At 62.3% G+C, this 25,356-nt stretch overlaps 2 protein-coding genes across 3 annotated transcripts in view; one reads left to right on the top strand and one right to left on the bottom strand.

The window, feature by feature from the left end:
• CORO7 (coronin 7) overlaps window positions 1-25,356 on the top strand; it is a 57,501-nt gene that overhangs the window by 24,514 nt on the left and 7,631 nt on the right. Inside the window, exons 10-16 of the mRNA XM_078381351.1 lie at window positions 22,419-22,473; window positions 22,592-22,652; window positions 23,383-23,528; window positions 23,633-23,728; window positions 24,317-24,463; window positions 24,574-24,697; window positions 25,121-25,296. Coding sequence (XP_078237477.1) covers window positions 22,419-22,473; window positions 22,592-22,652; window positions 23,383-23,528; window positions 23,633-23,728; window positions 24,317-24,463; window positions 24,574-24,697; window positions 25,121-25,296 — 805 coding nt within the window. The remainder of the gene's footprint in view (window positions 1-22,418; window positions 22,474-22,591; window positions 22,653-23,382; window positions 23,529-23,632; window positions 23,729-24,316; window positions 24,464-24,573; window positions 24,698-25,120; window positions 25,297-25,356) is intronic.
• On the bottom strand, window positions 1,722-18,126 carry VASN (vasorin). 2 transcript variants are annotated; one of them, XM_072982571.2, is made up of 2 exons: window positions 17,985-18,126; window positions 1,722-4,432 (listed from the first exon to the last, which is right to left on the bottom strand). In XM_072982571.2, the coding sequence occupies exon 2, from the start codon at window positions 4,420-4,422 to the stop codon at window positions 2,344-2,346; it is 2,079 nt and encodes a 692-aa protein (XP_072838672.2). In that variant the 5' UTR covers window positions 4,423-4,432; window positions 17,985-18,126; the 3' UTR covers window positions 1,722-2,343. The 2 variants fall into 2 exon arrangements, with proteins under 2 accessions (XP_072838672.2, XP_078237476.1); XM_078381350.1 differs by lacking the exon at window positions 17,985-18,126 and adding an exon at window positions 6,069-8,743.

Here is a 25,356-nt window from a genome sequence, read left to right on the forward strand (position 1 = left end):
TGGAGGGCTGTGGCAGGTTCCTCGCTTTGGCTGGTTGGGATAACCACCACCCCCTCCTTTCGGATGATGCCCTTGCAGGGCCTGCTCAGGGCTTGGCTTTTTGGCAAAGGTTTCCTGCCTCCCGACTGAGACGGAGGCCATTGACCGGCCGTGAGCTGCCCTGGGAATAAACACAGGCCTAGAAATCCCCTCCTTGGCCAAGTTGGCCCTCCCCAGGCCTGCCAAACGACAACCCCACAGTTTCCAGCCAGCATGGATGGTGGAGGATGATGGTTGCTGTAGTCCACCGCTCCTAGAGGGCACCAACTTGGCAGAGCCTGGTCTGGGGCCAGACATGCTCTGGGATGGCAGTGAGAGGTTGCTTTGTTATCACAGGAAGTTATCCCCGTTTGGCAGTGGGTCGCGGAAGGGCCACGGCTTAGTCAAGGGAGTGTGGCATAAAAGGAAAAGCCCAGCCCTGTGGTTCGGGAGCAAAGCCCCAAAGCAATGTGGTTGGGCACCTCCTCGCTTCCAGCAGGAAAATACTCTCAGCGGCCAACTTTTGGGTCTCACAGGGCTCTTCAGGAGGAGGTGAGGAGAAAACAGACCCATCTGAAGGTCCAGGCTGGATGTGGGAGCGATGGGACCTGGAAAGGGAGAAGGAGTGGGCCTCTTGGCTTTGTGTCTCAGCTTTGGAGACACGAGACCCATCGCCTCTCTGGCCCTGCAAAGGGGGAGGTGGTTGCTGGGGACGTTCATAACACAGAGAGCAGACTGGTTTGTTTTTGTTTTTTGTTTTGGATGGGGTCAGAGGCACCCAGAAACAGGACACTCCCCGGGTCGGAAAATCTGGAGATTCAAAGTAGACGACCCACTTTGGAAACCAAAAGGAAGGGTTACCTGGTGCCTGGAGGCTGGTGGGGTACCCTATGTTGTGATTAGAGAACAGGACAACTCAGGTCGCCTGCCCCCTGCCCCCCCCCCCCGCTTCTCTTGACAAGCAGTGAGAGGGAGAAAAGCCTCCTTCCTTCCCCCTCCTTGAATGGCAAAACTGGGAAGAGGGGGCGGTGAGGGTTTTTTTTCCAGAGGCTTTGGAAGCAATTGGGAACGACCTGCTTAATGAAAGCCATGTGGTGGGGCTCGGCTGATCCGTGGCAGCCGGCAGGCCAGGCGGGGAAGGGAAGGGAAGGGGGAGGGAGGAGCTGCTTTGGACCCTTGGCCGGCCCCGGCCAGCCAGCCAGCCAGCCCGCGGCTGAGGCAGCAATGGGAGGCAGCTGTGTCAACAGGGCTCCGGGTGTGCTCCAGCAGCCCAGCGAGCAAGTGCCAAGGGCGCCCAAGCTCAACCCAGCCAAAGAAAGTTCTGGGAGGACGTGGCTCATGCCTGGCCGCCTTATATCGGGGTGGGGTGGGGTGGGGGGTGCCGTAGAGTATATCTTTTCCTGCTCCGTCTTGGGAAACCTCCCACAGCTCTCCCTCCGCCAGCAGAAGGGAGAAGGGCTGGGGGGGGGGGGAACGCAGCGGAGCCAAAGCGGGCTGGCTGTGGCCCCCCCACTGCTCTTTCCTCGGGCAACCTGTCTCTCCCCCTCCCCAACCCCAACTTGCAAACTTCTCTTCCTTAAGGGTCACGAGGGGGTCTCCCCCCTCGTCTCATTGCACCCCCTTCCTGGATGCTTCCTTCGCTGTCCCTGCCTGTCACCCCACTTCTCCCCCACCCGCCCTTCTCTCACACACCGACACCCACGAGCTGTACAAACACTTTATTTTTGTACAAAAGGATTCGTAGCCGTTTTGTTTTGTTTTGCTTTTTTAAAAAAAGTACCTTAGCATTAGAGGGGAGGAAGGAAAAAAAGAAAAGAAACATTTCCCAGAAGAAATGGGAAATGATCCTGCATTATAAATATTCTCTCTAGAGGAACGTCCGCAAAGCTTTCCTCCCAAGGAGCTCACCCAGAGAGCTCTCTCTCCGGATTCTGCCTCCGAGGGTCCCGGTCCTTCATTTGTACTTCATATGCGGTTGCCCCAGCAGGCCTGGGACTGGCCCAGCTGGGGGGGGGGGGACACAGAAGGATTCAGAGTTGCCAGCACGTGGATCCCTCCTGCCGTGGGGGGGGGAGTTTGAGGGGTGGGGGGGACAGGGGTTCTTTGCCTCCACGGGTGCTGCCGGAGCGCCTTGTGTGGACCCGTGGGGGCGGCCGTCTCCCCAAAGTAGGCACTTGCTCCAACTCTGCCTGATGGGAGGGGTCTACTTCAATGCAAGAGGAGCCTCCTCCTCCTCCTCCTCCTCCTGGGGTCTGGAAGGCCACTTTCTCCGGATGCCTTTACCCCAAGGGGGGGGCCTTCTGGACTGGGGCCCCCTTCTTGGCCCTAAAAGTAAGGTGGTGCCAGCCGTGGGGTTGTGCTGCCGGGGAAGGGCGGCTGCATGAGCGGCACCTCACATTCCAAGCCGTTGGGGGCCCCTTCCGCGGCCGTCTTCTGCGCAGGTCCGGCCGCGTCTCCCTTCTCGAGGCACGCCTTCACCCCCTCCAGCTCCAGTGGGTCAGGGCCACGGGCCACGGAAGCAGGAGGAGCAAGAGGGGATGGGCCCGGAGCCTTCCTCTGTCGCCGCTGCCGCCGCCGCCGCCACACGTAGCAGGAGACGATCGCCACGCCAGCCACCAGGAGCAAGAGGGCAGCCACAGCCGGGACGACCACGAGCGTCAGGCTGGCCTCTGGGCCCTGGGTGACGGGGGCGTGGTGCTGCTGCTGCTGCTGCTGCGTGGCCTGCGCCGTCTGGGCCTCCACGCAGAGGTCTTCCTCGTGGGCTTTGTCCCCCAGGGGCCCGATGCAGATCCGGTAGGACGAGTTCGGCTTCAGGGCCCGCACCGTGTACTCGGGCAGGGAGGCGGGCAGGCTGAGGGTGACGGGCCGCTTGTCTGGCCCCGAGAGGTTCCAGTAGGTGAGGCGGAGGCCCCTCAGCGGGCTCTTGGAGCGGACGTAGTTCTGCAGGTCCACCTTCAGGGAGGTGCCGCCGACATGCTTGACCACGACGGGGTCGGGGGGCGTTGGGGCCTGGGTGAGGCTGGCCGCCGTGGTCACCGGCCCCTGGGTCTCGCAGAACAGCCCCGAGAAGCCCAAGGGGCAGACGCACTCCAGGTGGTTCTGGGCATCCAGCTGGCACACCCCACCGTTCAGGCAGGTGTGCGGCGGGCAGAGATAGCGCCCCGGCCTTGGCAGGAACTGCAGGAAGGTGAAGGGCGTGGCCGTGGGGCTGCTTTCTCCCGGGGGTACTCGGCCGGGGGTACTCGGCTCGGGGGAGGCCTGCTCGCTGCTAGGGGCGGGCGTGGCGAGCTTGGGGCTGGTGGCTTTCACGGTGGGGGTGACGGTGGTTGTGGCTGGGCAGCCGAAATCCGCGTATTCGAGATGCAGGAGCATTTTGCCGGCGTTTTTCGGGGGGAAGTGGCACCGGGTCTCCTTGGACCTCCGGAGGGAGGCTTTGCCGGCGCTCGCCCAGGCGATGAGCCAGCTCAGCGGGCAGATGCAATTGAAGGGGTTCTCCGCCGCGGTGACCGCCTTGAGCCGGGGGAAGGCGCCGAAGAAGCCTTCGGGCAGGCTGTGGAGGTTCAGCTTGCTGATGTCCAGCTCCTGGAGGTTGCGGAGCGCTCCGAAGTCTCCGGGCAGCAGCTGGGAGATGTGCGCGTTGCCCGCCAGGCTCAGCTTGGTCAGGCTGCGCAGCCGTGGCAGCACGCTGGGCACTGCGGCCAGCAGGTTGTCCGAGAGGTCCAGCTCGTGGAGGTTCTGGAGGTCAGAGATCAGCTCCTCCTCCAGGCGGTGCAAGCCCAGCCCGGCGATCTTCAGGGACTCCAGGTTGGGGACCTGGAAGGTGCCCGGCTCCAGGGCCCCGATCCTGTTCCAGCTGAGGTCCAGCAGCAGGAGGGCGGGCAGGTGGAGTGGGGGCACCGCCTGCAGCTGGTTGGCCTGGAGCTTCAGCTCCAGGAGGTTCGGCAGGGCCTCGAAGGCCGCCGGGTGGATGTGCTGGATCTGGTTGCGGTGCAGGTAGAGGCGCTCCAGCTGGTGCAGGCCACGGAAGCTCTCGTTGGTGATCCTGCGCAGCTGGTTGGAGGAGAGGTCGAGGTTCCGGAGGCCCGGCAGTGGCTGGAAGACGTGGTGGGGGAGGCTGGCGATCTCGTTTTGGGAGAGGTCCAAGAGGTGGAGGGCGGGCAGCCCCACAAAACTGTCCTCGCTCAGGGAGCGGATGCCGTTCTCGAAGAGGTACAGGTTGGCCGTGTCGGGCGGCAGCCCCTGCGGGACAGCGTGGGTCCTCCGGGAGATGCAGAAGACCATCTGGGCCGGGTTGCACTGGCACTCCGCGGGGCAGCCTTGGGCAAAGGCACAGGCGGGAAAGAGGAGGAGCGGCGGCAGCAGCAGCAGTGGCAGTAGCCACCCCCAGAGTGTGGGGCACCCCATAGCGTCGCTTCTGCAAAAAGAAAACAGGGGCGTCTGTTGAGCTGCTGCACCCGTGCCCTGGAGGCTGCTCAGAAAGGCCACTGTGACAACACACACACACACACACACTGTCCCTAGTCCCTGGCTCTCCGTCTCAAGTCAGGTTGGGAAGCCATCCCAGTTTCCCCCCCCCCCGGCCCCCCACAAACTGCTGAGCCAGCTTGCAAAGAGTACAGCTCTGGCCCCACAGAAAGGAGGGAGGGAGAGTTGAGGGAGGTGAACATCCCTGGGTGATGCCCAGGGCTGGCACTGGCATTCTGTGGGACTTTGGTAGGTGTGAGTGTGTGTGTGTGGGGGGGGGAGGCACCTCAAAGCCTTCATGCAAGCAGCACTCTGGAGAGGTTGACTCAGGATGTGGTCAGATGTGCAAAACGCTGACCAAGGAGAGGGGGCTGCAGGTTCCAACTCAATGAGAGTGACCCCTCTCTCCTCCCTCCATCCCTGTCTGTTGCTGGCGGGGGGGGCGATGGCAGCAAAGGAGGGGCCCTGAGGCTTGGGCTCTGGTGGGCTTGCCTTCCTCCCCGGCAGCTGTCTTGAGCATCCCAGCTGAAGTCTCCTGGTGGAGCAGGAAGGCCACGGCGTTGACCTGACTCTTGGCCCCTGCTCGCTAAGGATCCGTGTACAGCTTCTGCGACTGCCCTTCACGGGCCGGGCCAGGTGGCCAGATCTGGCCCCAGGATCTGCGGGTGTGCAATCTGAAGCTCTCCTGGAGCGGGGGACGGCCCCTCCTTCCCCAGTGGGGGATTCTGGCTTCAAGGCTCATGGGGGGGGGGGTTCATGTCCTCTGCGGCAGGGGGTGGAATGGGGGCTCTCCCTGCCTCCTCTTCCCCTGCTTGTTTCCCCACCAGGGTCCCCCCTTCCCGTCCTGCCCCCGTGCGGCTGTGACCCAAAGGCCATCGTCCACTTGGTCCAGGAGCCCCCGCCCAAGACGGCCCCTTCTCTTCTGACCCTTGGCTGCCCCGGGCCCTGAAGCGTCATGGGCCGAGTCAGGCCGGCGAGCCAACTGGCCCCCAGTCAGGGGAGCCCCACCTAGCAACCTCCTCCAAAGCGTTTCCCCCACCCACCCCCTGCCCCAGTTTCTAGGACAGCTCACCAGCTACAGCAGTTGGGACCCCTCAAACCCCCCCCTCCCAGTGTGGTCACGGGCCCTGCCTAAGCCCAGTCCAGCTGGGAGGGCTGATCGCACAGGGAGGCAGCCGGATCCGTCCTTTTGGATCAGAATAGGAGACTGGAGGCATCGACTCTTTGTCCAGTATGAGACAGAAGGGGGGGGGCTTTTGAGCCCTGGGTTTTGCACCTGGCAGGAATGCACTGAACTGCATTGATCTGCACTTCCTGTAAGGTGGGGGGGGGAGGAGGAGTGGGGAACAGGAAAGTAAATCTTCCCCAGCGCGATCAGCTCCCTGCTCATTTCTCAGAGAGGGAATCTGGGAACAGTTTGGACACAGGCTGGGGAGGAATAAACTAGACCCCCCCTTCCCCTCCCTCTGTCACACCCATGAAGAGATGGGTAGTAGTCATCTCGCGTGACCGGCCAAGGGCCTCTGGCCTCTTTTTCTCCTCTGTCCCGCCCAGCTGACAAGTCCCTCGCCATAAACCGAACAGACCTGTGTGGCTCCCCAGGCGGGCGAGCCTCAGATCCCCACATGGTCCAGTTTCATTCCATTTCTGTGCCTCCAGTGGGTGAGCTCATCCGATGTCAGGCTGCACAATTTTCCTACTTTGGTGTCAGACTCACATTTTGTGAACACAAGGCCGTCCCTTGGAAACGTGGCAAAAGCAGGACTGAGGAAGGGATCTCCCCGGCTGCCGTTGGGGCGGTGGCAGGTTGTGAGCCGTTGGGGGTCCCCGGTGGGGGACCAGGAAGGGTCTTGCTGACTGCGTCCTTGTGGGGGCAAGGAACACCTGGCCGCTGCTGGAAGACGCTCCCGGGGCCCTTTGTCTGCCCCCTCCCCGCTTCCCCCCAATCTGGCAAAGGGGCTTCTGGGCCTCCTTGCCTCGTACACACGCCGGTCCCTGTTGCTCAGTGCTGGCGGGGGGGGGGGAGGCACCCTGGATGTCTCTTCTCCCCCCCATCACCTCATCAAAGCACTTGGGGTCCCACCATGATGGAAGCCAAAAGCCCGCTTTCCCCTGCGAAGGAGGGCTCCATCTTTACAGGCGTTGCTCTAGACGTTCTTCAGAATTGTTCATCGGGCTTAAAGGGGTGGGCAAGGTGGGAAAGGGTGGAAATCTGCCCTTCCGAGTCGCACTTCCAGGCCAGGGAGCCAGCCCTGAAACCCAACAAACCCAAGAGAAGGTCCTATCCTGTTCCTTTCTTGCCTGGATGTTTGTCAGAAGCCATACAGCGCCTGCACGGTGATCTGACTCGAGCCCTCCTCTCCTCCCCTTTTCCCTTCCCAAAGCGGTACCATTTAGCTGGATGAAGCGTCCTGTAGCACTGGTAAGATGGCATAGTTTGCAAGTGCAAGGAAGTGCAGGGTGACCCTACAGAAGACCGATCACCCTGTGCCTCTGGGGGGCCGGGACCTTGTGCTCTTGGTCCTCAAAGGGCAGGTGAGGGGGCCTGCAGAGGCGGGCTTTGGCAGGCTCAGGTAGGACTCTCCCCCTGTTCCCCCCCCCAAGCGCAATGGAATCAGAGGGGCTGCTGACTTGTCTGTCAGCTCTTTTAATAAGGGAGCTAATTAACACTGGCAAAGGAGGAGGCTGTGAGTGGCGGGGGGGGGAAGGCTCAGTAAATATCCTCAAAGAAGCGGGCATCACATAGACAGGTAATAAAGTTTGGAATGTGCAGCTGGAAGGAAGGAGGGTCGGCCTAGGAAAAATTCCCCCCCTCCTAGTTCCTGGGAGGAAGGGGGGGGCTTTCTTGCCTGGGGAAAGAAAAAGCTCCTGAAGAGAGTATGGGGGGGGGGTGAGCAGGCAGAGGATTGGCAGCAGATGCAGGTCAAAGAACCTCCCCCCTCCCTCATCACTCTGCCAGGGGAGGGTGCTTGGCCAGGAGGGGGTCCTGAGCCTGGGCAACAAGGATTGGGGGGGGGAGTGGGGGGTTGGGGCGTTTTGGAGGCGGAGGGTCTTTCAGGAGGTGGGCAGCCGAGAGCAGGGGCTGCAAGTGGGGGCCTGGAGGAGATGGGGGGCAGGAAGGGTAGGGAATGGCTCGGCTGTAGGCCTTTGGTGGAGCGCGCCCCCCCCCCCAGCTTCTCCATCCTGCTCTCCTCCATCGGGGATGTTGTGGCGGCTGCCGCCCTTCCTGCCCTCTTTTGCTGCCCAGCCAGACAAGGGCAAAGAAGCAGCCATGAATTCACCCAAGGAGCGCCTGGTGCGGATGGCGCTGCCATTTACGTCTCGCCAGGGGCGAACAGACACTTGGGAAGGTCCAGCCGGAAGCCCCTTCTCTTCCTTTCTGAACCATGCATGGTTTGTGGCAGGCCTTCTCCAAAGGGAGGTGTTCTGCCCCCCCTACCCCGCCTGCCCACCTCCCTCAGCAGGGGCAGGCCAAGCGGGCAGCGTCCTCGGTCCCTCTTGGCCTTTTGCCATAGGGCAAGCGGCTGCGGCTACCTCTGTGGGGCCCCCTCTGCCTGCCTGCCACGTCTTGGGTGCCCCCCCCCCTCGGCCTCTTCCTCGGCTGGGCTGCCGTATGCAGTCTCTTAACCTGTCAGGTGGAGGCCGTTCCAGGGCCCCTCTGTGGCTGGGGTGACGGATAGCCTGGAGCTTTTTTTTTTTTTTTTTTTTTGAGGGGGGGGTTTAATGGAAGCCAGCTGTTTGCTGGGGCCTGCTGACAGGCCGGGCTCTCATCTTAAAGGGTCTGGTGTGCTTCACTGGCAGGGAGATAAGTGGGGCTGGCCCCACATGATTGCTGGGTCAGGGGATCTGGTTTCTCTCCAGCATCCTGTTAGCAGTTAGGGTTTGGGGAGGGGGGAGGAGGTGCCCCAAACCCTCCTCTTCTTCCTGGGGGCAATAAGCAGGACCCCTGGATTCCTCCCCCAGGAAGGCAGAGATGTTGGGGGGGAGGAGAGGGGAGGAGAGATCCTCCTCCAATTCACCCCCACTGCTTAAGGAAGTGCAGCCAAGGTGGCCCCACTCCTAGGACCTGGCCAGCTGTTTGTCCTTGGGAAGCCAAGGATGGGGCTCAAAGGCCGAGGGCCCCTCGCAGGCACCCTGGTTGCGTCTGGTCATGGACTGCTCAGACGTACACGGTTGACACCCTCGGTTGCGCCCTCAGAAAATGCCCCGCGGGGCACAGTTTTCCCTTGGGCACACCGTCTTTCCCCTAGGATTCTGGCCCGAGATCAGCTTTCCTTGGGAAGTCCATGGGGGTGGGAGGGAGGGAAAGGCTTTCTCTCAGCAGCTCCTCAGGGATGAAGCCCCCTAGGCAAGGAAATCAGCCCCCCCCGCCCCCTGTCCTTGCCGAGCTTCCAGCGACTGCCCAAAACAGGGCTATTTGGCATGCTCGGTTTCCTTACAAGAGATGTAAAAAGTGGCTTTTTTAAAAAAAGCCATTGTTTATTTAAGTGTTTGTTCAGTGTTTGTTCAAATGAAGGTTGTTTTTCATTTGTTTTATTGTTCAATCATTCAGAAGCTGAGGTTGTGCAGGAAAGGAATACATCCTTTTCAATAAATAATAAACATGCCTGTCCGTTTCACGGCTCATCCTCCGCTCTAGGATTAGCGGGGGGGGGGGGGGGGGAGACGGCGCCTCTTTCCACTTCCTCCACAAAAACCTAGCCGGCAACATCTAACCCACTCCACCCACCCCAAATTCTTAGTTGGGTTTTCTCCAAACCCAAAAGGGTTTTCTGCCACGGCCCGGCTCCTCCCGCCCTTCCACCTAGACATTTGCTCCCCAGCCTGCTTCTCATCCACCCTAAACCCCACTTCAATCCAATTTGAACTTGAGCACCAGCCCAGGTTGCTCCCCCCCCCCTGCCAAGACAGACAGAGCTGCCTGCCCCACATCCTGCCCCTTTGCCTTGTAGGAGAGAGGGGGGGGCGATGCTCCCGCCCGTCTCCCCACCACCACTTAGAACACAAGCTGAGGCAAGGCCCTGGGTAAATGACGGAGCAGGCGAATTGGGGACCTTTGCTAGCTGGAGTGAAGCGGGACGGGGGCGGGGGCTACGAAGCGGATGGGGTCAGGGCACCAGGGACAGTCAGTGGATGGGGGGGACCCCCCCCACTGGCTGTTCCTCCAGAGCGTGGAAGAGCAGGCCGCCGGGATGGGTCAATGCACAGCCCAAGCCAGAGCCAGCTGAGCGGCATGGGTTCTGGGGGCTGGGGCCGGGGGGGGGGGGCTGGCTGTTGTTTTTGCTCGATGAGCTCAGAGCAGAGGGGTGGAGAGAAAAGTTCTCCTCGGCTCCTTCCAGCTGTGCCAGGCCGAGCCTTAGTCTTATGTCCCTTGCTTGCCATTGCCCTCCCTGTGCCCTCCTGCCTCTCTCTGCGGCTGCTCTGTGTGTGTGTGTGTGTGTGTGTGTGTGTGTGTGTGTGTGTGTGTGTGTGTGTGTGTGTGTGTGTGTGTGTGTGTGTGTGTGTGTGTGTGTGTGTGTGTGTCGCTATTCTGATGGCAAGCCCTCCCCCCCCCCCCAACAGCCCATGAAAGCTGCCAACTCCTTCCAAGCACTTGGGAGGAAAAATAGAAACCACAAGTTCTGGCAGTCGCTGAAAATTGAAGCAATCATATGTTCTATATTAGACAGTAGCATAGGAAGGTCAGTATCCTGTTCCATTTACTGTCTGTGTAATTGCGACGCAGGAGCAGCTGTGGTGCTGCCCAAGGGCCTGGGGTCCGGTCCGGCGGCTTGTGCCACCAAGAGTCTCCCTCCCAGTAAAGCCAAATGCCGCACCGAAAGGTTTTCTCGCCCAGTCCGCTGAAGGGCTTGGGGCGAAAGCGTTTGCAAGGGCCCGAGCCGGTCGCCCCCGCTGGAGGACACGACGGGGGCTGAAGGGGCGTGGATCCGTCCTCAGCGGCCCAAGGCGCCTCCATCCCACCCTGGTGCCTGAAACACTGGCTGAGAGCCCTTCGTGCTAGGAAACTCCCCCCCCCCCCGCAGTTCCCCACTTGCCGCCACACACGTACCCCTGCAAGCCACAGGGTGCAGGACCTGCGAGGGCTCTGGCCGGGGGGGGGGGTCCAGCCCCCTGTCCCTCTGCTCCCCCTGGGCTGAGCTGCCCATTTCTGCCCAGAGGGGCCAACCCAGGCAGCCAGCGCTGGCCTGAGCCCTCCGGCCGACGTGAGCTGCAGGCCTGCCTTCCGTGGCCTGCTGGACAGGTTGCAGCCGAAGGACTCGGCCCGTCTCTATGCCAGCATGCGGGTCGGCTCCTCCGCAGAGGCTAGGGGTGTGTGGGGGGAAGCAAGGACCATCTGCTCCCAAGATGCTCCTCCTAACACTTCCTCCTGCGCCTGCTAAAACCAACCGGGTGGGGCGGCTGGCTGCAAGACTGGCAGCACTTCAGAGGCTCCCCTGCAGCATTCCTTCCCTGGAACTTACAACCCCCCCCCCCACACAATCACACACACCCCTCCTCAAGTGCCAAAGGGAAGGGGGGGCGAGCATTGGGGCGACCCTGCTCTTCCCAGCACAGGCTGCTTTCCGAAGAGTAACCCTCCCTCCGGGGGCCTTTGAAGTGGGTGTGTGCACACGCCAGGGAGGGTGTCAGTGGCAAAGGGAGGGCAGGAGATGGGCAAGGGCCACCCTCGCATCTCTCTCCCCTCCCCGCCCTCATTTAAGTTCATTCTCCCTTTCAGCAGAGACTGTTCTGGAATCCATGTTGCTTTAAACCAGTGGGGGATCGTGGGGTGTGCTGTGCTGGAGGCAGATCTCTGCATTGCCAAATGCTTGCAAAACCTTCATTAATCTGGCTGCTTCTGACTCACACAGGGCTCTTAGCTGAGCAACCAGAGATTAGCATCCCAGACATAAACAGATGATGTGGACATCTTGTCTGTTTCTTTTGGGATGTGTTGAAATTTCTCTGTGGGTTACCTTCCTTTCCCTTTTCCTTCAAGAAGCACCCTTTGTAAATCTGAAGCTGCCCCTCCCCCTCTGTTAGGGACACCTAGTCCGAGGGGGCTGCCTGTGCGTGTTGGGGTAGGGCTGCCGCTGTGCTCTGATTCTGATCGGGTTCAGACTCTGGCGTTGGCTGTCCACCCCTGGGGGGGGGTCAACTGGCCAGAGGGCCTTGTGACTCCTGGGCAGACAGAGAGAGGCTGGGAGCTTCCCTGGGGAAAGCCATGGCATGGGGGGGGGGGGGCTGGGCTGGTCAGTAGGAAAGGACAGCCTTCCACTTGTGGTAGGACTACAACTCCCATCATGTCTTGTCGTGGCCTGCCCTGGCCAGGGCAGCTAGGAGCTGAAGCCTAGAAATATCTGTGGGACCAGAGGTCCCAGAATCCTGCACCGCTTTGATGGCAGCCCAGATCATTGTGTGTGTGTGTGGGGGGTTACTTCCTTTCTCCTCTCCCCCCTCCCCAGCTCCAACAGCAGGAGGCCAGGGATGCAGGAGGGCGGGGGGGGGCGGCTGGTAGCACATGCCCCCACTCACTGGAACACCCTTTGGAAAGGAGTGTCTTCAGTTTCGCCGACGTGTCTGCCCGCTCCTGCAACCCGCCTGCTGCCCCTTTAATGATCTCTCGCTTGCTCACCCGGGTCAGGAGTGGCCTGTGCCAGGATTTAACCCGCTGCGGCCACCACAGCACAGGAACTGGGGGTGGATCTGGGCCCTCCCCTTTGAGGAGAGCCTGAGCTTCTGCCTATTTCAGCCGCTTTCTGTCTTTGCTCCTCTTGTCCTGCTAGGCTGGCGTCTGGGAGGGAGGCGCACCCTCTGCCCCCCTTGCTCCCCTGGGGGTCAGCCACAGGGTTCCTTAAGCGCCCCCCCCGAGGGGGCACTGCTCAGCTACCACAGCACAGAGCTGTTCTGACAAATGGACCAAGGACCGGCCGCAGTCATTATAGAAGGGGGTCTTCTCCCCACTGTGGGTCCCCAGATACCTTTATATGGGGAGTGGGGGGGGGGAGGAAACTGTGAAAAAAGGCAGTTGGCAACCCAGATGACCTGCCTGGCTGAGAGGGAGCCACCCTTCCCACCTCTGAAATGACGCTTTCCCCATGGAATGCATCATCCCCCCCCCCCGCCACCGCCACCACCACCACCAAAAAACCCACTTCCTGGATCCTGCATCTAATTTGGGCTTTGGAGAGCAAGGGCGCTCACTCAGCCAGCCAAGCGAGCCAACCAGCCAGGGCGGGACGGTTTCTTTGAGGCGCCCCAGCGGGACCCATTGGGGCTGCAGTCCCCGCCTGAGGAGCCTCCACCCCACCGCGCTGCCCTGGGCCAGATCCCCTTCTGCCCCCCCTCCCCCCGGCCGGCCTGCACCCCCTCCTCCCTGAGGGACATGGAAGGTGATGCTCAGGGCCCTCCTGCCCCTGGTGTTGCCTTTCGGGCGGAGCCCCCACCCGACCACAAACTCATTGAGCAACAGGCTGTCATTAGTGCACAGGCAGACCCGGACACAACCCTCAATTAGGCCAGGGAGGGGCCGCCCGCCCGCCCGCCTGCCTGCCTGCTCGCCTGCCCAGCCCCGTCTGTCTGCCCGTCAGTCGATCAGCCTGGAGCAGCAGCAGCAGCAGCAGCCGTGGCAGGAAGAGGAGGAGAGGCCACGGCCAGGAGGTGGCTGGTGCCCCGGCCCCTGGCTCCCCCCTTGACCCTGGTGGGTCACTCCCTGCCCTCCCTGTGGCCCTGGGAGGAGAGGGAAGGCTCCAAGATGAGCCCACTTATTCAGAAAAATGCCCAGGAAGGAGGCGTTCCTCCTGCCTTTCTGCCGGGCACGACCAGCCTCGCCACCCGTCCAGCCTCAGATGCTACCTGGCACTGGGCGGTGGTGGTGGTGGTGGGGATTTGGGCCCAGTTAAAGACCAGCCTGGGGGAACAAGCACAGGGGCCGCATCCTGTGCTCCCCAGCTGCTCCCCGTGGTGGGCCTGCCCCGGCCCCCATCCCAGCTGGTGCCACTGGGCGTGTGGACCCCCTTCCTGCCAGCCTTTACCTTCTTGGTGGTTTTCTCTCCCCCGGCCCCCATGCAGGACAAACAAGGCCACCATTGTCCAGCTCAGGAGAGTCTGGGGGGGGGGGTGTGCCTCCTCCCCCTCCCCTCCCCCTTCTCCACCCTGACTTTCCTAAAGGACAGAATTGCTGCCTGCAGCAGCCAAGCCAGAAGAACGGGGTGGGGGGGGTGGGGGGGGGAAAGAGGGAATGATGGCTGGGAGTTCTAGCTTGTCTCCACTCCAGAGAGGGAGGGAGGGTTAGCACGGGTGCCCCCTCTGCGGGGCAGCGCAGGCTGGGTTGCTGGGGGGGGCATTAGCAGGTCCCCCCTTTCCTTGCCGCCTCCCTCCCCAACAACTCTCACTCAGCAAATGCACCAGGCCAGTCCCCTGGCCGTCTTGGGAGCCGCGGGGCAAGGAGGAGGAGGGCTGCCAGCTCCTTCAGGGGGGCTGAGAATCCTGCTCTCCCCGGCCTCCCAAATTCTGCTTTTCCAACTCCCGACTGGGGAGGGGAAGCTTGCTGGCAGAATGATCCGTCTGGAGCAGCAGGCCTCGAGGGGGGGGAACGGCCTCGCTGCCGTCACCCTCGCTACCTTTGGCCACCCCTGGACTGCCACTTGGTCCTCCGGGGGGGGGGGGGGCTTTTGCTTTTTACCCACTTTGGGGGGGTCATTCTTAGGGTGGTGGGGGTCCCCACGCATCTCCCCTCTGCCTGGCGAAAGCGTTCCTGCTGGGGCGGATGCAGCCTCCCTCCCGCCTCCTCTTTTTATCAGCTGCAAACCCCCCCCCTCCAGGTGCTTGGGGGGAGGCACGCTGGGAAGGCAGCCTTCCTTCCTTCCAAAACGAAACTTGATCGTAGGCTTGCACCAGCTTCGGAGCCAGTGGCGTGGGCGGGAGAGGGAGGGGTTGGGGCTTACACCTCAACCCCTGCCTGACACGCACGCACACACACACACACACACACACACACACACACACACAAAGAGAGAGAGTGGAATGCTGCTTTCTCTCTCTCTCTCTCTCTCTCTCTCTCTCTCACTCTCATATGATGAGCTTTCCGACGCCACGAAGGCAGCCACGCTTAGCCTGGCAGCTTTTCCGGTTTGTGAAGCTCAGCTGGGGTGGAAGGAGGCGAGAAACCCGGCGGGCCAGGTCCAGCCCTGCCCAGGGGAGGAAGAGTCGCCTGCTCTTTCCTTGGGCCTTCCGCTTGGGGAGGGGGGACCTCTGAGGCACCGGCTGGGCCTCTTTGGTGCACGAGGGGGCTCCTCCCGGGGCTAGGGACCGGCTGCTGGAAACAGGGGCAGGGACCCAGAGGGAAGGAGAGGGGTCTTCCCTCCCATCACACCCCTGCCCCCTGCCTGGTCTTTTGCACAGAGGAAAGCGGCTTTTCTGAGGAAAGGGCTGGGGCGCCACAGACAGGGACAGCCCCTCAAAGCAAAGCAAGGCTGCCTCCGACCTCGGGACGGGGGTGCACATTCAGTCGCTCCGCCAGTTTACAACTCCTGGGCAACTTTTTTTAGTAGCAGTGCTTTGAAGTCCACATGTGCATTAATGCAGATCCACTGTTGCTTTAGACCCGTGGACGTTAAATGGAACCTCCTGGGCCAGGCGCAGAGGTCCTCTGAATAGTGGCTGCTTTGGGGGAGGGGGGAAGGGGCCATGCGAGGGACCTGTGGTCTGTATGCCACATGGTGGCTTCACAGTCACAAAGAGCCTGAGCGGATGGGAGGCGTGGAAGGGGCAGGAGCCGTAAGTTCTAGTGCACATTTGGCACCCGGCCGTTGTGACTCATCTGTGCAATTGGGGTGGCCAGATGAAAACGGGCTACCACTTTTGTAAAACACCCCCCCCCCGCCCACTCTTTCACCCTCTCCCTGGTGGGTTTGGGTGCATTCTCTTCCAAGGCACACACCCACAAACTGCAGCTTCCAGGTTGGTTCGAAACAACGTGGACACCAATGCACTTTCTCAGCCGTGGCATGTAGGGTTTCTGGAGGTGCCCAGCACCAGTCACACCCCCCCCCCAGTGCCTCTGATCCAAATTCTGGATTCCCCCCCAAAGTCTCTCTGAAGCAAGCACAATCTATTGCCCCCCCTTCCAGGGACTGAAAAGCACCTCCTCCATGAAATCATGTCAACTGTTTTTAATCTCCTTTACAGAAACGCAGGGCGATATTGGAAGCAATCAAACATTTTGAACTTATTTTGCCAAAAAGCAGAGGTGTCTACTGGGGGAAAGGGGTGGGGGAGAGGGGGGCATGCGTGCATGTGCGTGGAAGGAGGTGGAGAAACCGTAAGTGAAAACAGCAGCAACGCTGGTGCCAAAGAAGCCCCCCCCCCAAGGCATTTTCTTCTTTCCTAGATCTTAGCACTCAGCCTCTCCACAAGACAGACTCACATCTGTGTTAGGCCGCTTGAAATATCGCGGCTTCCCCCAAAGGAATTCTGGGTTGTTGTCTTTAATTCGCTCAAGGTCCTAACATTTCTGCTTCAGTTTTCCAGCCCCGCTCCCCATAAAAAAACCTGTGATTCAAAAGTTTTCTCTCCACAGACAAGAGCTCAGCTCTTGCACCCGGTCAGGTCTCCAGCGGGGCCTCCCCCTCCCCTGCAGCACCCAGGCCCCAGTGGGATGCGGGGGGGGGGGAACGACACAGTTTTGAAGGCGACCATTTCCCTACAGCTCTCGGTGAGGTAGCTACAGAACTGCCTGCGCCCCCTCCCTCCCCAGGAGCAAATGCAGGAGGATAGCTTTGTAACTTTGGACCAGACAGAACTCCGTCCCAAGGCTGTCCCGGCTCTCCTGTCCTGATGCTCAGAGGGAGCCAGACACAGTCGGGCAGGTGAAGGGGGGACCACTTCTGGAGCACAGAGGAGTTTCGAGGGTGGCACACCCAGCTCCCCCCCCCCGGTGCCTGGCAGGAGGGTGGCTGGGCCCCATAGGCCTCGGCCACTGGCCTCCTGCCGAAGAGGCTGCAGCCCTTCCCCCGAGGGCCCCAGTGGGGTGGGGGTGGGGAGAGCCGGGCACACGGAGGCCCTCCAGCCTGGAGGTCATTCGCCTCCAACCTTCCGGCCGGTCGGGTTGTCGGACGCTTGGTTTAGCTGCAGAACCTCCCAGCCTCCCACTGTCCGTGCTGGGAAGCTGATAAAGAGAGGCCTGCCCTGGAAAAGCTGGGAGCAGAGAATGCCTGTAGAAGGGGGGGGGGGGGAGGCCCTACCTCTGAGCCACCCTAAAACAGGGGTGAACAAAGGTGGCTGGGGGGGGGCTGGACAAGAGGATCGACCCAGCCTCCTTCCTCTGCAGAGGTCCCTGCCTCCCCGCATTAGCCCCAAGTAGGCGACCCCCCCACCTTCCCCGGCTACCTGACAAACCCCGTCCTCTTCCTGACCCCCTAAGGGTGGGCAGGTTTGATGGGGCAGAAGCTTTGAGGGGTCACAGCCCTGCTGAATCAGGCTGGGAGGGCCCTATGGCACTTGACTGTTCTCCCCACCAGAAGCACCCTCAGCTATCTTCCCCCCCCCCCGGAGGAAGGCTCAAGACGGGTCCACAATAGGGAGCCCCAAAGGGCAGAGGAATGGAAGGGGGGGCAACTAGGGCATGGCCCCCATTTCAGCAAAGAGGCCTAACCCTGCTTCTGCCCTCCTTACCTCCCCCAACCATCAGAGGGAGAAATGTCAGCCTCGAACCCCACAAGTGGCATGCAGTGGGGAATGTGTGGGGTGAGCTTTGCACATGCTCCAAACCATCTTTCTGCTTGTGCTCCAGAGCAGAGTCTGGGCATTTCCTGTTCGGCTGAGGCTGGCCTGTGGTGCTCAGGGCATGCACTGTGGGTGTGCATTCTCTCTCTCTCTCTCTCTCTCTCTCTCTCTCTCTCTCTCTCTCTCTCTCTCTGTGTGTGTGTGTGTGTGTGTGTGTGTGTGTGTGTGTGTGTGTGTGTGTGTGTGTGTGTGTGTGTGTGTGGTGTGTTTGCTGTGCTGTTCACATTGGCCAAAGAGGGGAGGGAGCCCCAGGCTTGGCCATGGATGCTGGAGAAGCTTAGAACAGAGGACCTGGCCCCTGGTGTTAACATGGGGGGGGCATGCCGGCCCCACCTGCCCTGGTCCGATCCTCCTCCCTGGCCGTTCCTCTGAGTCAAGCGGGGGAGCATCCGGTGGCCCTCTCGAGAAGTTCTTGGACCACAACTCCCATCGGGCTGAGCCACCCTGGCCAGTAGTCAGGGATGATGGAGCTTCAGCCCTGAGACCCGGAGAGGGCTGCGAGTTCCCCATCCTTGAGCCGAGCGGGACCATCCCGGCGGGGGGGGGGGAAGAGGGACCGGAAAGCCGCCTTCGCACCCCCGCTGTCTGTTCTCACGACAACCCGGTGAGGGAGGTTCCCCCCTCCCCGAATCTCACGGCCGGCGGCGGAGCGGGGGGGGGTCGCCGGTGGACGGGGCGCAGCCCCTCTTCGACCCTCCTTCCCTCCCGCTTGCCACGCTCCGCGACGGGCCACTTACCGGGCGGGCGGGCGGGCGGGCAGGCGCGAGGGCCGATCCGGGGCCGTCTAGAGGGCCCGGCGGGAGGGCTGCCGGGCGGGTGGCCGGTGCTCCATCGGGGCGCGCCGGGCAGGGAGGGGGCGTCCCTCTTGCCCCTCCGTCCGTCCGTCCTTCCTTCCTCGCCTGCCTCGGCTGCTGCGGCGCCTTCGCCACCGCGCTCGGCTCTGCTGCCCGCGCTGCCCGCGGGTGGCTCCGAAGCGGAGCGGAGGCGGCGCCGGGCGGGACGGGGGCCGCCGCTCCGCCGGGCGCCACTCCAGATTGGCTGCGGAGGCGAGCGCCGAGCCGGAGGCGGGGCCGGCCGGCCGGGCGGGGAGGGAGGGAGGGAGGGAGATCCCCCCCGGTGCTTGCCCCCCCACCTCACCCCGCGCGGGCGCTCGGAGCCGGGGCTGGCGACCCTTCGCGCTCTCGAACCCCCCCCCCCGATCGCGCCCTCCAGGGCAGGGGCACAGGGACGGGCGCAGCTGGAAGCGCTCCCCCGCCTTCAAGACCCCCCCCCGGCGGACGGGAAAGCCCCGCCGCCCCTCTCCGGCGGCCCCTCTGGCGCTGGAAATGAGAGATGATGGCGATGCCCGAGCTTCTCTCTCCGGGCAAGGAGCAACCCCACCGCCCGCGGGCGCGCCGAGGAGCCTGGAGCGTCTCAGCTGCCCAGCTCGGAGCGTTCCTTCCGACGCCGAACGGGCTCCTGTTCCTTGGCGCCCGGTCGGGCAGAGAGAGAGAGAGAGAGAGAGAGTCGGGGGTCCCGGGTGGTCGCCGCCTTCGCCAGGAATCCCTTGTGCTGGTGGCGGCGGCCGGGGGGGGTCACTGGTGTGGGAGCGGGGCGGCAAGCAAATGGAAATTAATTTCGTACAAGGTCTGTCCCAAAACACCCCGATTCCCCTTTAAGCATCGTGTTGGAAAGGACCTAGAAATCTCTACTGGTTGTACCATGGACCCGCCTCCGGCCCTTCAAAAGGCATCTTCGCTTTGAAGTGTAACTTCAATCCACCCTCATTGTGGTTGCTGTTTAGTCGTTCGGTCGTGTCCGCCTCTTGGTGACCCCATGGACCAGAGCTGGTGGTGGAAGGGGCTCCCCCCCCCCCCCCCGCCTGGGCGACCACAGTCCTGCCCGCAGGACCCCAACCTTGGGGGCTTTGCCGGCCCTGGGCTTCCTCTCTTGCCTTTCTCTCCCTCAGGTCAAGAGGGAGATCCTGCCCCAAAGCCAGCAAGCAAACAAGTGCTTTTCTCTCTGGCGTCCCACAGAGCCCTTCCCCCCCACCCGCCTCCCCCAGTCTGGACCTGGGCCTGGAGGTCTGGGGCTGGAGCTGCTGGTTGTAGCTCCATCTTTTATCGGCAGCCTCTGTTCCAGCCCAAAGAGGTTGGAGGCCTTCTGTGGCTGCCGCCTGGCCTGGCCGAGTCCCGCCCGCCCGCCCACCCGCCCAGCAGCTATCTCTTGGAGATGGGGAGCCTTGCCCAGCCTTGGCCTTCATGAACTGAAGGATGATGGGGGACCTCGGCTCCTTTGCAGATGTTCACCTGGCAGGACAGGGGGGTTCCGTCCCTGATCTCTCTCTCTCTCAATCTCTCTCTCACTCTCTTTGTGTGTGTGTGTGTGTGTGTGTGTGTGTGTGTGTGTGTGTGAGAGAGAGAGAGAGAGAGAGAGAGAGAGAGAGTTTCTCTAGGCGGAGGTGCCTTTTGTCAAACACGGAACAAGGAACTGGGGCCAGAGACAGAGGGAGGGAGGCATTCTGCCTGGCAGCACCTTCCTTTCCTTCTCTTGCCAAGCAGGTTGCACCATGTGGGGCTGCCTCCCTCCAGAGAGGGGGCAGGGCCTCCCCCGGAGGAGGAGATGGGGCCTGTGCTTACCTGGGGGCAGGCAGGGAGGAAAGCACCTTCTCTGCCCCAGCTGACCACTTGGCCCGAGCGCCTCCTGGAATGAGACTGGTCCAGTTTGTGCGTCCTGCCCCCTCTTTTGCCCCTGTTTGGGCAGCTTGTCTCCACCTGGGTCCTCCTTGAAAGAGGCCTCCTGGCGGCAGGGCAAGGCAAAGCCGGACCCTTGGGCGCCTCGCCCCGGATGGTCTGACCCCGGCCCCACCTGGAGGCCCCTGGCCCCCCCTGAGCCCCCACCCCACCCGTTCAAGGACAAGCCAGGGCTGACTCTGCTTGCTTCTGAAAGAAGATAAAGCCCCCTCTCCCCCCCCCCCCGGTGGCCGAGCAGGAAGGGGGCCGAGGCCACAGTTGCCTGCCTGCTCCCTGGTGCTTCCTCCTGGGAGAGAGAGACTCTCGGGCCCCCTTGGCCCATGGCTGTGGGCTGGGGCAGCCTCTGACCCCAATCCCAAAGTGGTGGTCGGGTGAGGGTCTTGGGTCCTCTGTCCATCCCAAGGTTTGGAAGGGGGGTTGGAGAGGGGCTGCTGCTCTGTGGAGACCCTCTGAACCAGCCACAGCCAACGCCCATGGACACAGAGGCTCTCTTGAATTTGAGGAAATGAGGCAGTCGATGGGGCAGACCCCACGGTCTGCCTGCAGGACAAAGCAAGCAACAGGTTTCCCCCCCCCCACTTTGATTCCCTCTGGAGGGGGCCCCGTGCCTTCTATCTCTCCTCCTTCAAGAGCACCTACAGAGCGGAACCGGGTGGGGGGAGAGGAACTATCCCAGCTCCCAAATTCGTGGGTGGGATTGATCGTGAACCGAGGCTCCCCTCCTCGGAGGCCTTGGCCTCCCCAGCAGCCCTAGCCAAGGGAGAGCCGTGCCACACGGCTCAGGTGGCCCTGGCTGGCATGGCAGGTGCCTCCACCACCACCACCACCACCACCACCACCACCACCACCAGTGTACAGGTGGGTGCCCAGATGCCAGGGCCACACCCAGGCCTTGTGCCGGGATGATGCGGCTGCCGGCCGGGCGTGCTGCCACCAAGAGCTTCTTCCGCCGCCCTCCAGCAGTGAGGCACCTGAAGGAGGACTGGCTGAGCTGGTTTGGGGAGGAGGGCTGTGGCCATGATCCAGAGTGACGCAGCCGGGCTTGGGCCTTCAAGCAATGCGCCAAGCTCAGGAAACAGGTTGTTGGTTGTTGTTGTTTTTGGGGTTTGTTTTTCAAAATTGTTCCTTATTTTTATCTCTCAGACCTGCCCTTTCCTGCAAATTTACTTCATTGCTAATGTTTATAAACTACTTGTATCCAAAGTGGTTTACAACAATAATAAAACAGAGTATATAGAAACAAAATGCAAGATCAAAACACAATATTTACCCTGTAAAAAAATGCTTACGACTAGCAAAGGAAGACTTGCAAAATCAGCTGTGTCTCAAACCGAAATGAATAAATGAATGCAAATAAAAGCTTGCACCTAAAAATAGACATGACTGGCTGAGCCAGTGTTCGGTGTCAGAGGGAGATACTGAACCTGCGCCCCGAGTCAGTCCCATCAGGCTGAATGGGAGGCGGTGTGGAGGCATGGGCTTTTGATGCCCCCTCCGAGAGCCCATGCGTGGCCTGCACACCGACCAGTTCCCTCCAGAGATGGCACTCCTTGCGCCACCCATCCGTGGAACGTCTCCTGAGGGGCTTCTCTCTTTGAGGAGGGGGAAAGGAAAAAAAAAAAAAAACAGAGCCAGCCGGAAAACCCCAGCACCCTGACAGTGGGAAGGGATCCCCTTCCCCTCCAGGGCTGAGGAGAGCCTCAGACCCTCCTGGCCTCCTGAGGGTACCTGCGCAGGGGCGGAGCGGGGCCAGGGAGGAGACCCAGCTTCCCGCAGGACCAACAGATGTGAAGAGGGGCTGGTGTTCCCAGGGAGCACCCAGGAGGTGCCCATAAACCCGTCCAGCCGGGAGTGATCTATGACAGGCCCGTGACATGGGAAGCCATAAACCAAGGGGGAAGTGGGTGCTGCCTGGCGGGTGGTTCTCACAGTCCTGCCTGGAAGCCACGAGGTGGAGGGGGACTGGCAGGGGAGGGGAGGAGGGGGGAGAAAAGGCCAGGCCAGGCCAAGGAGGACCCCTGGGGGTCTTCCAGGAGACAGAATCAGGCCTTCCTGCGTCCAGCTCAGTGGGTCCCTTCAGACCGGCAACAGCTGCTTCTGCTGCTTCTGCTGCTGCTGCTGCTTTCAGGAGGGGCTGAGTCTGCCTCCCCCAACCTTCCTATTTTTCCTTGCTGGACTGCTGAGAACTTCAGCAGGGCCTGTCAAATGGGAAGGCGAGGGGAGGGCAGGACAGATTTCCACCAGGACCCCGGAGGGGGGGCGCAGGTTGCATTAAACAGGAACCGACCCACCCCACCCCCCAAATGGGAGGAAGGGAGATGGGGACAGAATGTGTGCATGTGGGAGAGGAGGGCGAGTTTTCCTTCTGGGCTCCTGATGGGCAAAGCTGTTGCGGTTTTTGACCCCCTCCATCTCCGGTGTCCCCCTCTTGCCTTGCAGGGCCCTGATCCCGCTCTTTGATCCCAGCACCGGTCTCCTCGTCCTGGCAGGGAAGGTAAGTCCTGCCACAGCTGCCCCCCACCCACCCATAGCTGTCTGTGTCTGAGCAAGGGGCCCCTGCCCGCCCCAGGCTGTCCCTTGCCACCCCCCCTCTGCGACCCTTTCTCTTCCAGGGGGAGAACGTGCTGTTCTGCTACGAGGTGGTGATGGCCGGCCAGCCAGCTCTGATGGAAGGTGAGCCCCTGCCAGCTGGAATCCCAAGCCCTCTCCTCCCAGAAGGACCCCCCCCCCCGCTCTTTCTTGGCCTGCAGGGAAACTTACTTTTGCCCAGGTTCCCCCCCCTTCCCTCCACCTGCTGGCCCCTCCCATCTCCGCCTGCAGAAAACAGGAAGGGTTCTGGGCTCAGTGGTGAGGCTCTTACCTTGGTCACGGAGGTGTCCCCCCGGCCGAGAGGGCTCCCCCAGGCCCTTGGAGAGGGGTCCCTGCTGGCTGGTCTGGAACAGGCTGGGCCAGAGGGAGGGCTGGGGGGGAGCGTTCTCGGCTTGGTGCAAGGAAGCTCCCTCTGTGCCAGGGGGATCCAGGGCACCGCAGCCTCCACAGCCGCCCGTCTCCCTCGCAGGGAGGGAGCAAGGCGTCCCCTTCCAGCCCTGGAGACGCCTCTGACCGAGGCGATGGCTCTGGATTGTTTTTTTTTTGGGGGGGGGGGAGTTGAAACCACCCGGGCTGCGAGGGCCAAAGTGGGCCCTCCTGTTGGGAGTCAGGGAGCTGTGGGCTTCCACCCCTGCTCTTCCCGCCTGCTTTCCGGCTGGGGAGGAACCCCCCCCCCCGAGCGCCCCAGAGAGGGGTACCTGGGAGGAGCCGTTGGGAGGGCTGGCCCCTATGAGGAGGGGTTTTTTTTTTACTCCCCTCCCTCTTAAGCGTTGCCTCTCGGCCACCCTTTGCTCTGCTCTTGGCTCCTGCCCAGTCAACCAGTGCCTCTTGGAGACCACGTCCCACGGCGTGGCTCCCGTCCCGAAGCTGGCCGTGGACGTCATGGCTTGCGAAGTGATGCGACTCTTGCAGCTGACCGAGGGCAGCATCGTCCCTGTCAGCTACGTGGTGCCCAGGAAGGTGAGGACGTGGGGAGGGGGGGGGGGAAGGGAGGCTGCGGAGAGTGCTGTGGCCTGGCAAGCGGTGGGGAGGCCCCACTGACGGGGGCCACGTGTCTTTTGCAGTCCACGCAGGAGTTCCAGAAAGACTTGTTCCCTGACTGTCCTGGCAACACCCCAGCAGCCTCTGCCCAGGTCTGGTGGGCCGGAGGCAACCCCCAGGTGAGTCTGGCTGGGAGAGAATGGAGGGGGGGGGGCTTGGATGCGAGATCTGGCTCTCCCTCCTGACCCCCCCCCCCGCAAGGTCTAAAAAAGCTCCTTCAGGCCTTCAAGTGTGAGCCTGCTTCCCCCCCCCCCGGGACCTCTAAGCACCCCCAGCCCCGGTCCAGCTCTGCCCACCCGGTGGCTCCCCCCTCTGGAACACCTCTGAGCCCCCCCCAAGGGGGACGCAGGCCAGGCAGGCAGTGGGACACCCCCCACTCCACCCCCCTTTTGCCAGCTGTGCTGCCAGGGGGAGGGAATGGCCGCTGCTCTTCCTCTTTCTCCGTCTCCTCTGGAAGCCTCTTGGGGGGGGGGTCTTGGCTGCCTTGCAGGGGCCAGATCCTGCCAGATGCTGAGTGGCTGCTTCCGAAGCCTCTCTTCTCAGGTCCCCGGTCTCCCCCTTCTCATCCCTGGGCCCTTCAGGCCCTTCGGTTGACTGGCTGCTCCAAGGGGCCTGATCCTGCCCTGCCCTGTCTTCTGGGCGAGGTGTATCTCTCCCCTGCCCCAGTCCTTTTCTCGCTCAGCATCTTCTCCTGGTCCTTTCTCCAGGTGGAGAAGGTCAGCCTCCATCCGGCTGGTCGGCCCACCAAGGCCTTCACCTCCCCCTGGCTTCCTCCCACCCCCCAGCAGAGCCAGGCCCCAGAATCCCCTCCTGGAGGGGCTGACGGGGACCCCGCGAAGGACCTGGAGACAAGCGTAAGTGGACAGGCGCCGGTGGGGATGGAGACGGGGGGCCTGGGGCCTGGAGGGAAGGCAGCAGGTCTTCAAAAGTGTGTGTGTGTGTGTGTGTCCTTGTCCTCTCCCAGGCCAGCAGCAGCCTCTCTTCCCCCAGCAGCTCGTTGGCATCCCCGTCCAGCGCCACGCCGTCTCTCTCGGCCACCAGCGGCTTCGCCTCCAGCCCCAGCCAGCGGTCCCTGCACAGCCTCCTGGGTGAGCCGGCCGGCCTCAGGCCTGGGGCCCCTCCATGATTGCCCAGGAAGCCCACCTCCTTCTTTCCTGCGGCATCATCTTGGGTGTTTTCCTAGCTTGTCTGCATGTGCCACACTCTCACCCCTAAAATGCCCACCGGGGGGGGGGGAAACGCCCGGGGCTCAAACGCACTCGCTTTGCGGCTCTGCCCCTTTGGCCATCCACCCTAAGCACGCATCTGGAAAAGCTTCTGCAAAACAGGCTTTAAGCCTTTGGGCTGGAAAAGGGTCGGCGGCATCGGCGGCTGCCTCACCTTGAGCCACCCCCCCCCCCGGGCTTCCCCTGGCACGGGCAGAACAGAGCCCCGGGCACCCACCCAGCCTGGGCTGTGCTTCCCACCCACCGGCCCCACCAGTCACACAACCGCGGCGCGTTTGCCTCCAGGGTCCAGCTCCGGGCTCCGCCACATCCAGGGCGCCGTCCTCCACCGCAGCAGTCACATCACCAACCTCCGAGGGCTCAGCCTCACCACCCCGGGGGAATGTGACGGCTTCTGCGCCAACCGGAAGCGGGTCGCTGTCCCGTTGCTGTCTGCCGGGGGGCAGGTGGCCATCCTGGAGGTAAAAGGGGGCGGGCAGAGGGGCTGCTGTCGCGGCTTCCGAAGGGCGTGGGGGGGGGGC

Source organism: Pogona vitticeps, chromosome 13 (assembly GCF_051106095.1).
Source record: "Pogona vitticeps strain Pit_001003342236 chromosome 13, PviZW2.1, whole genome shotgun sequence".
Lineage (NCBI taxonomy): Eukaryota > Metazoa > Chordata > Lepidosauria > Squamata > Agamidae > Pogona > Pogona vitticeps.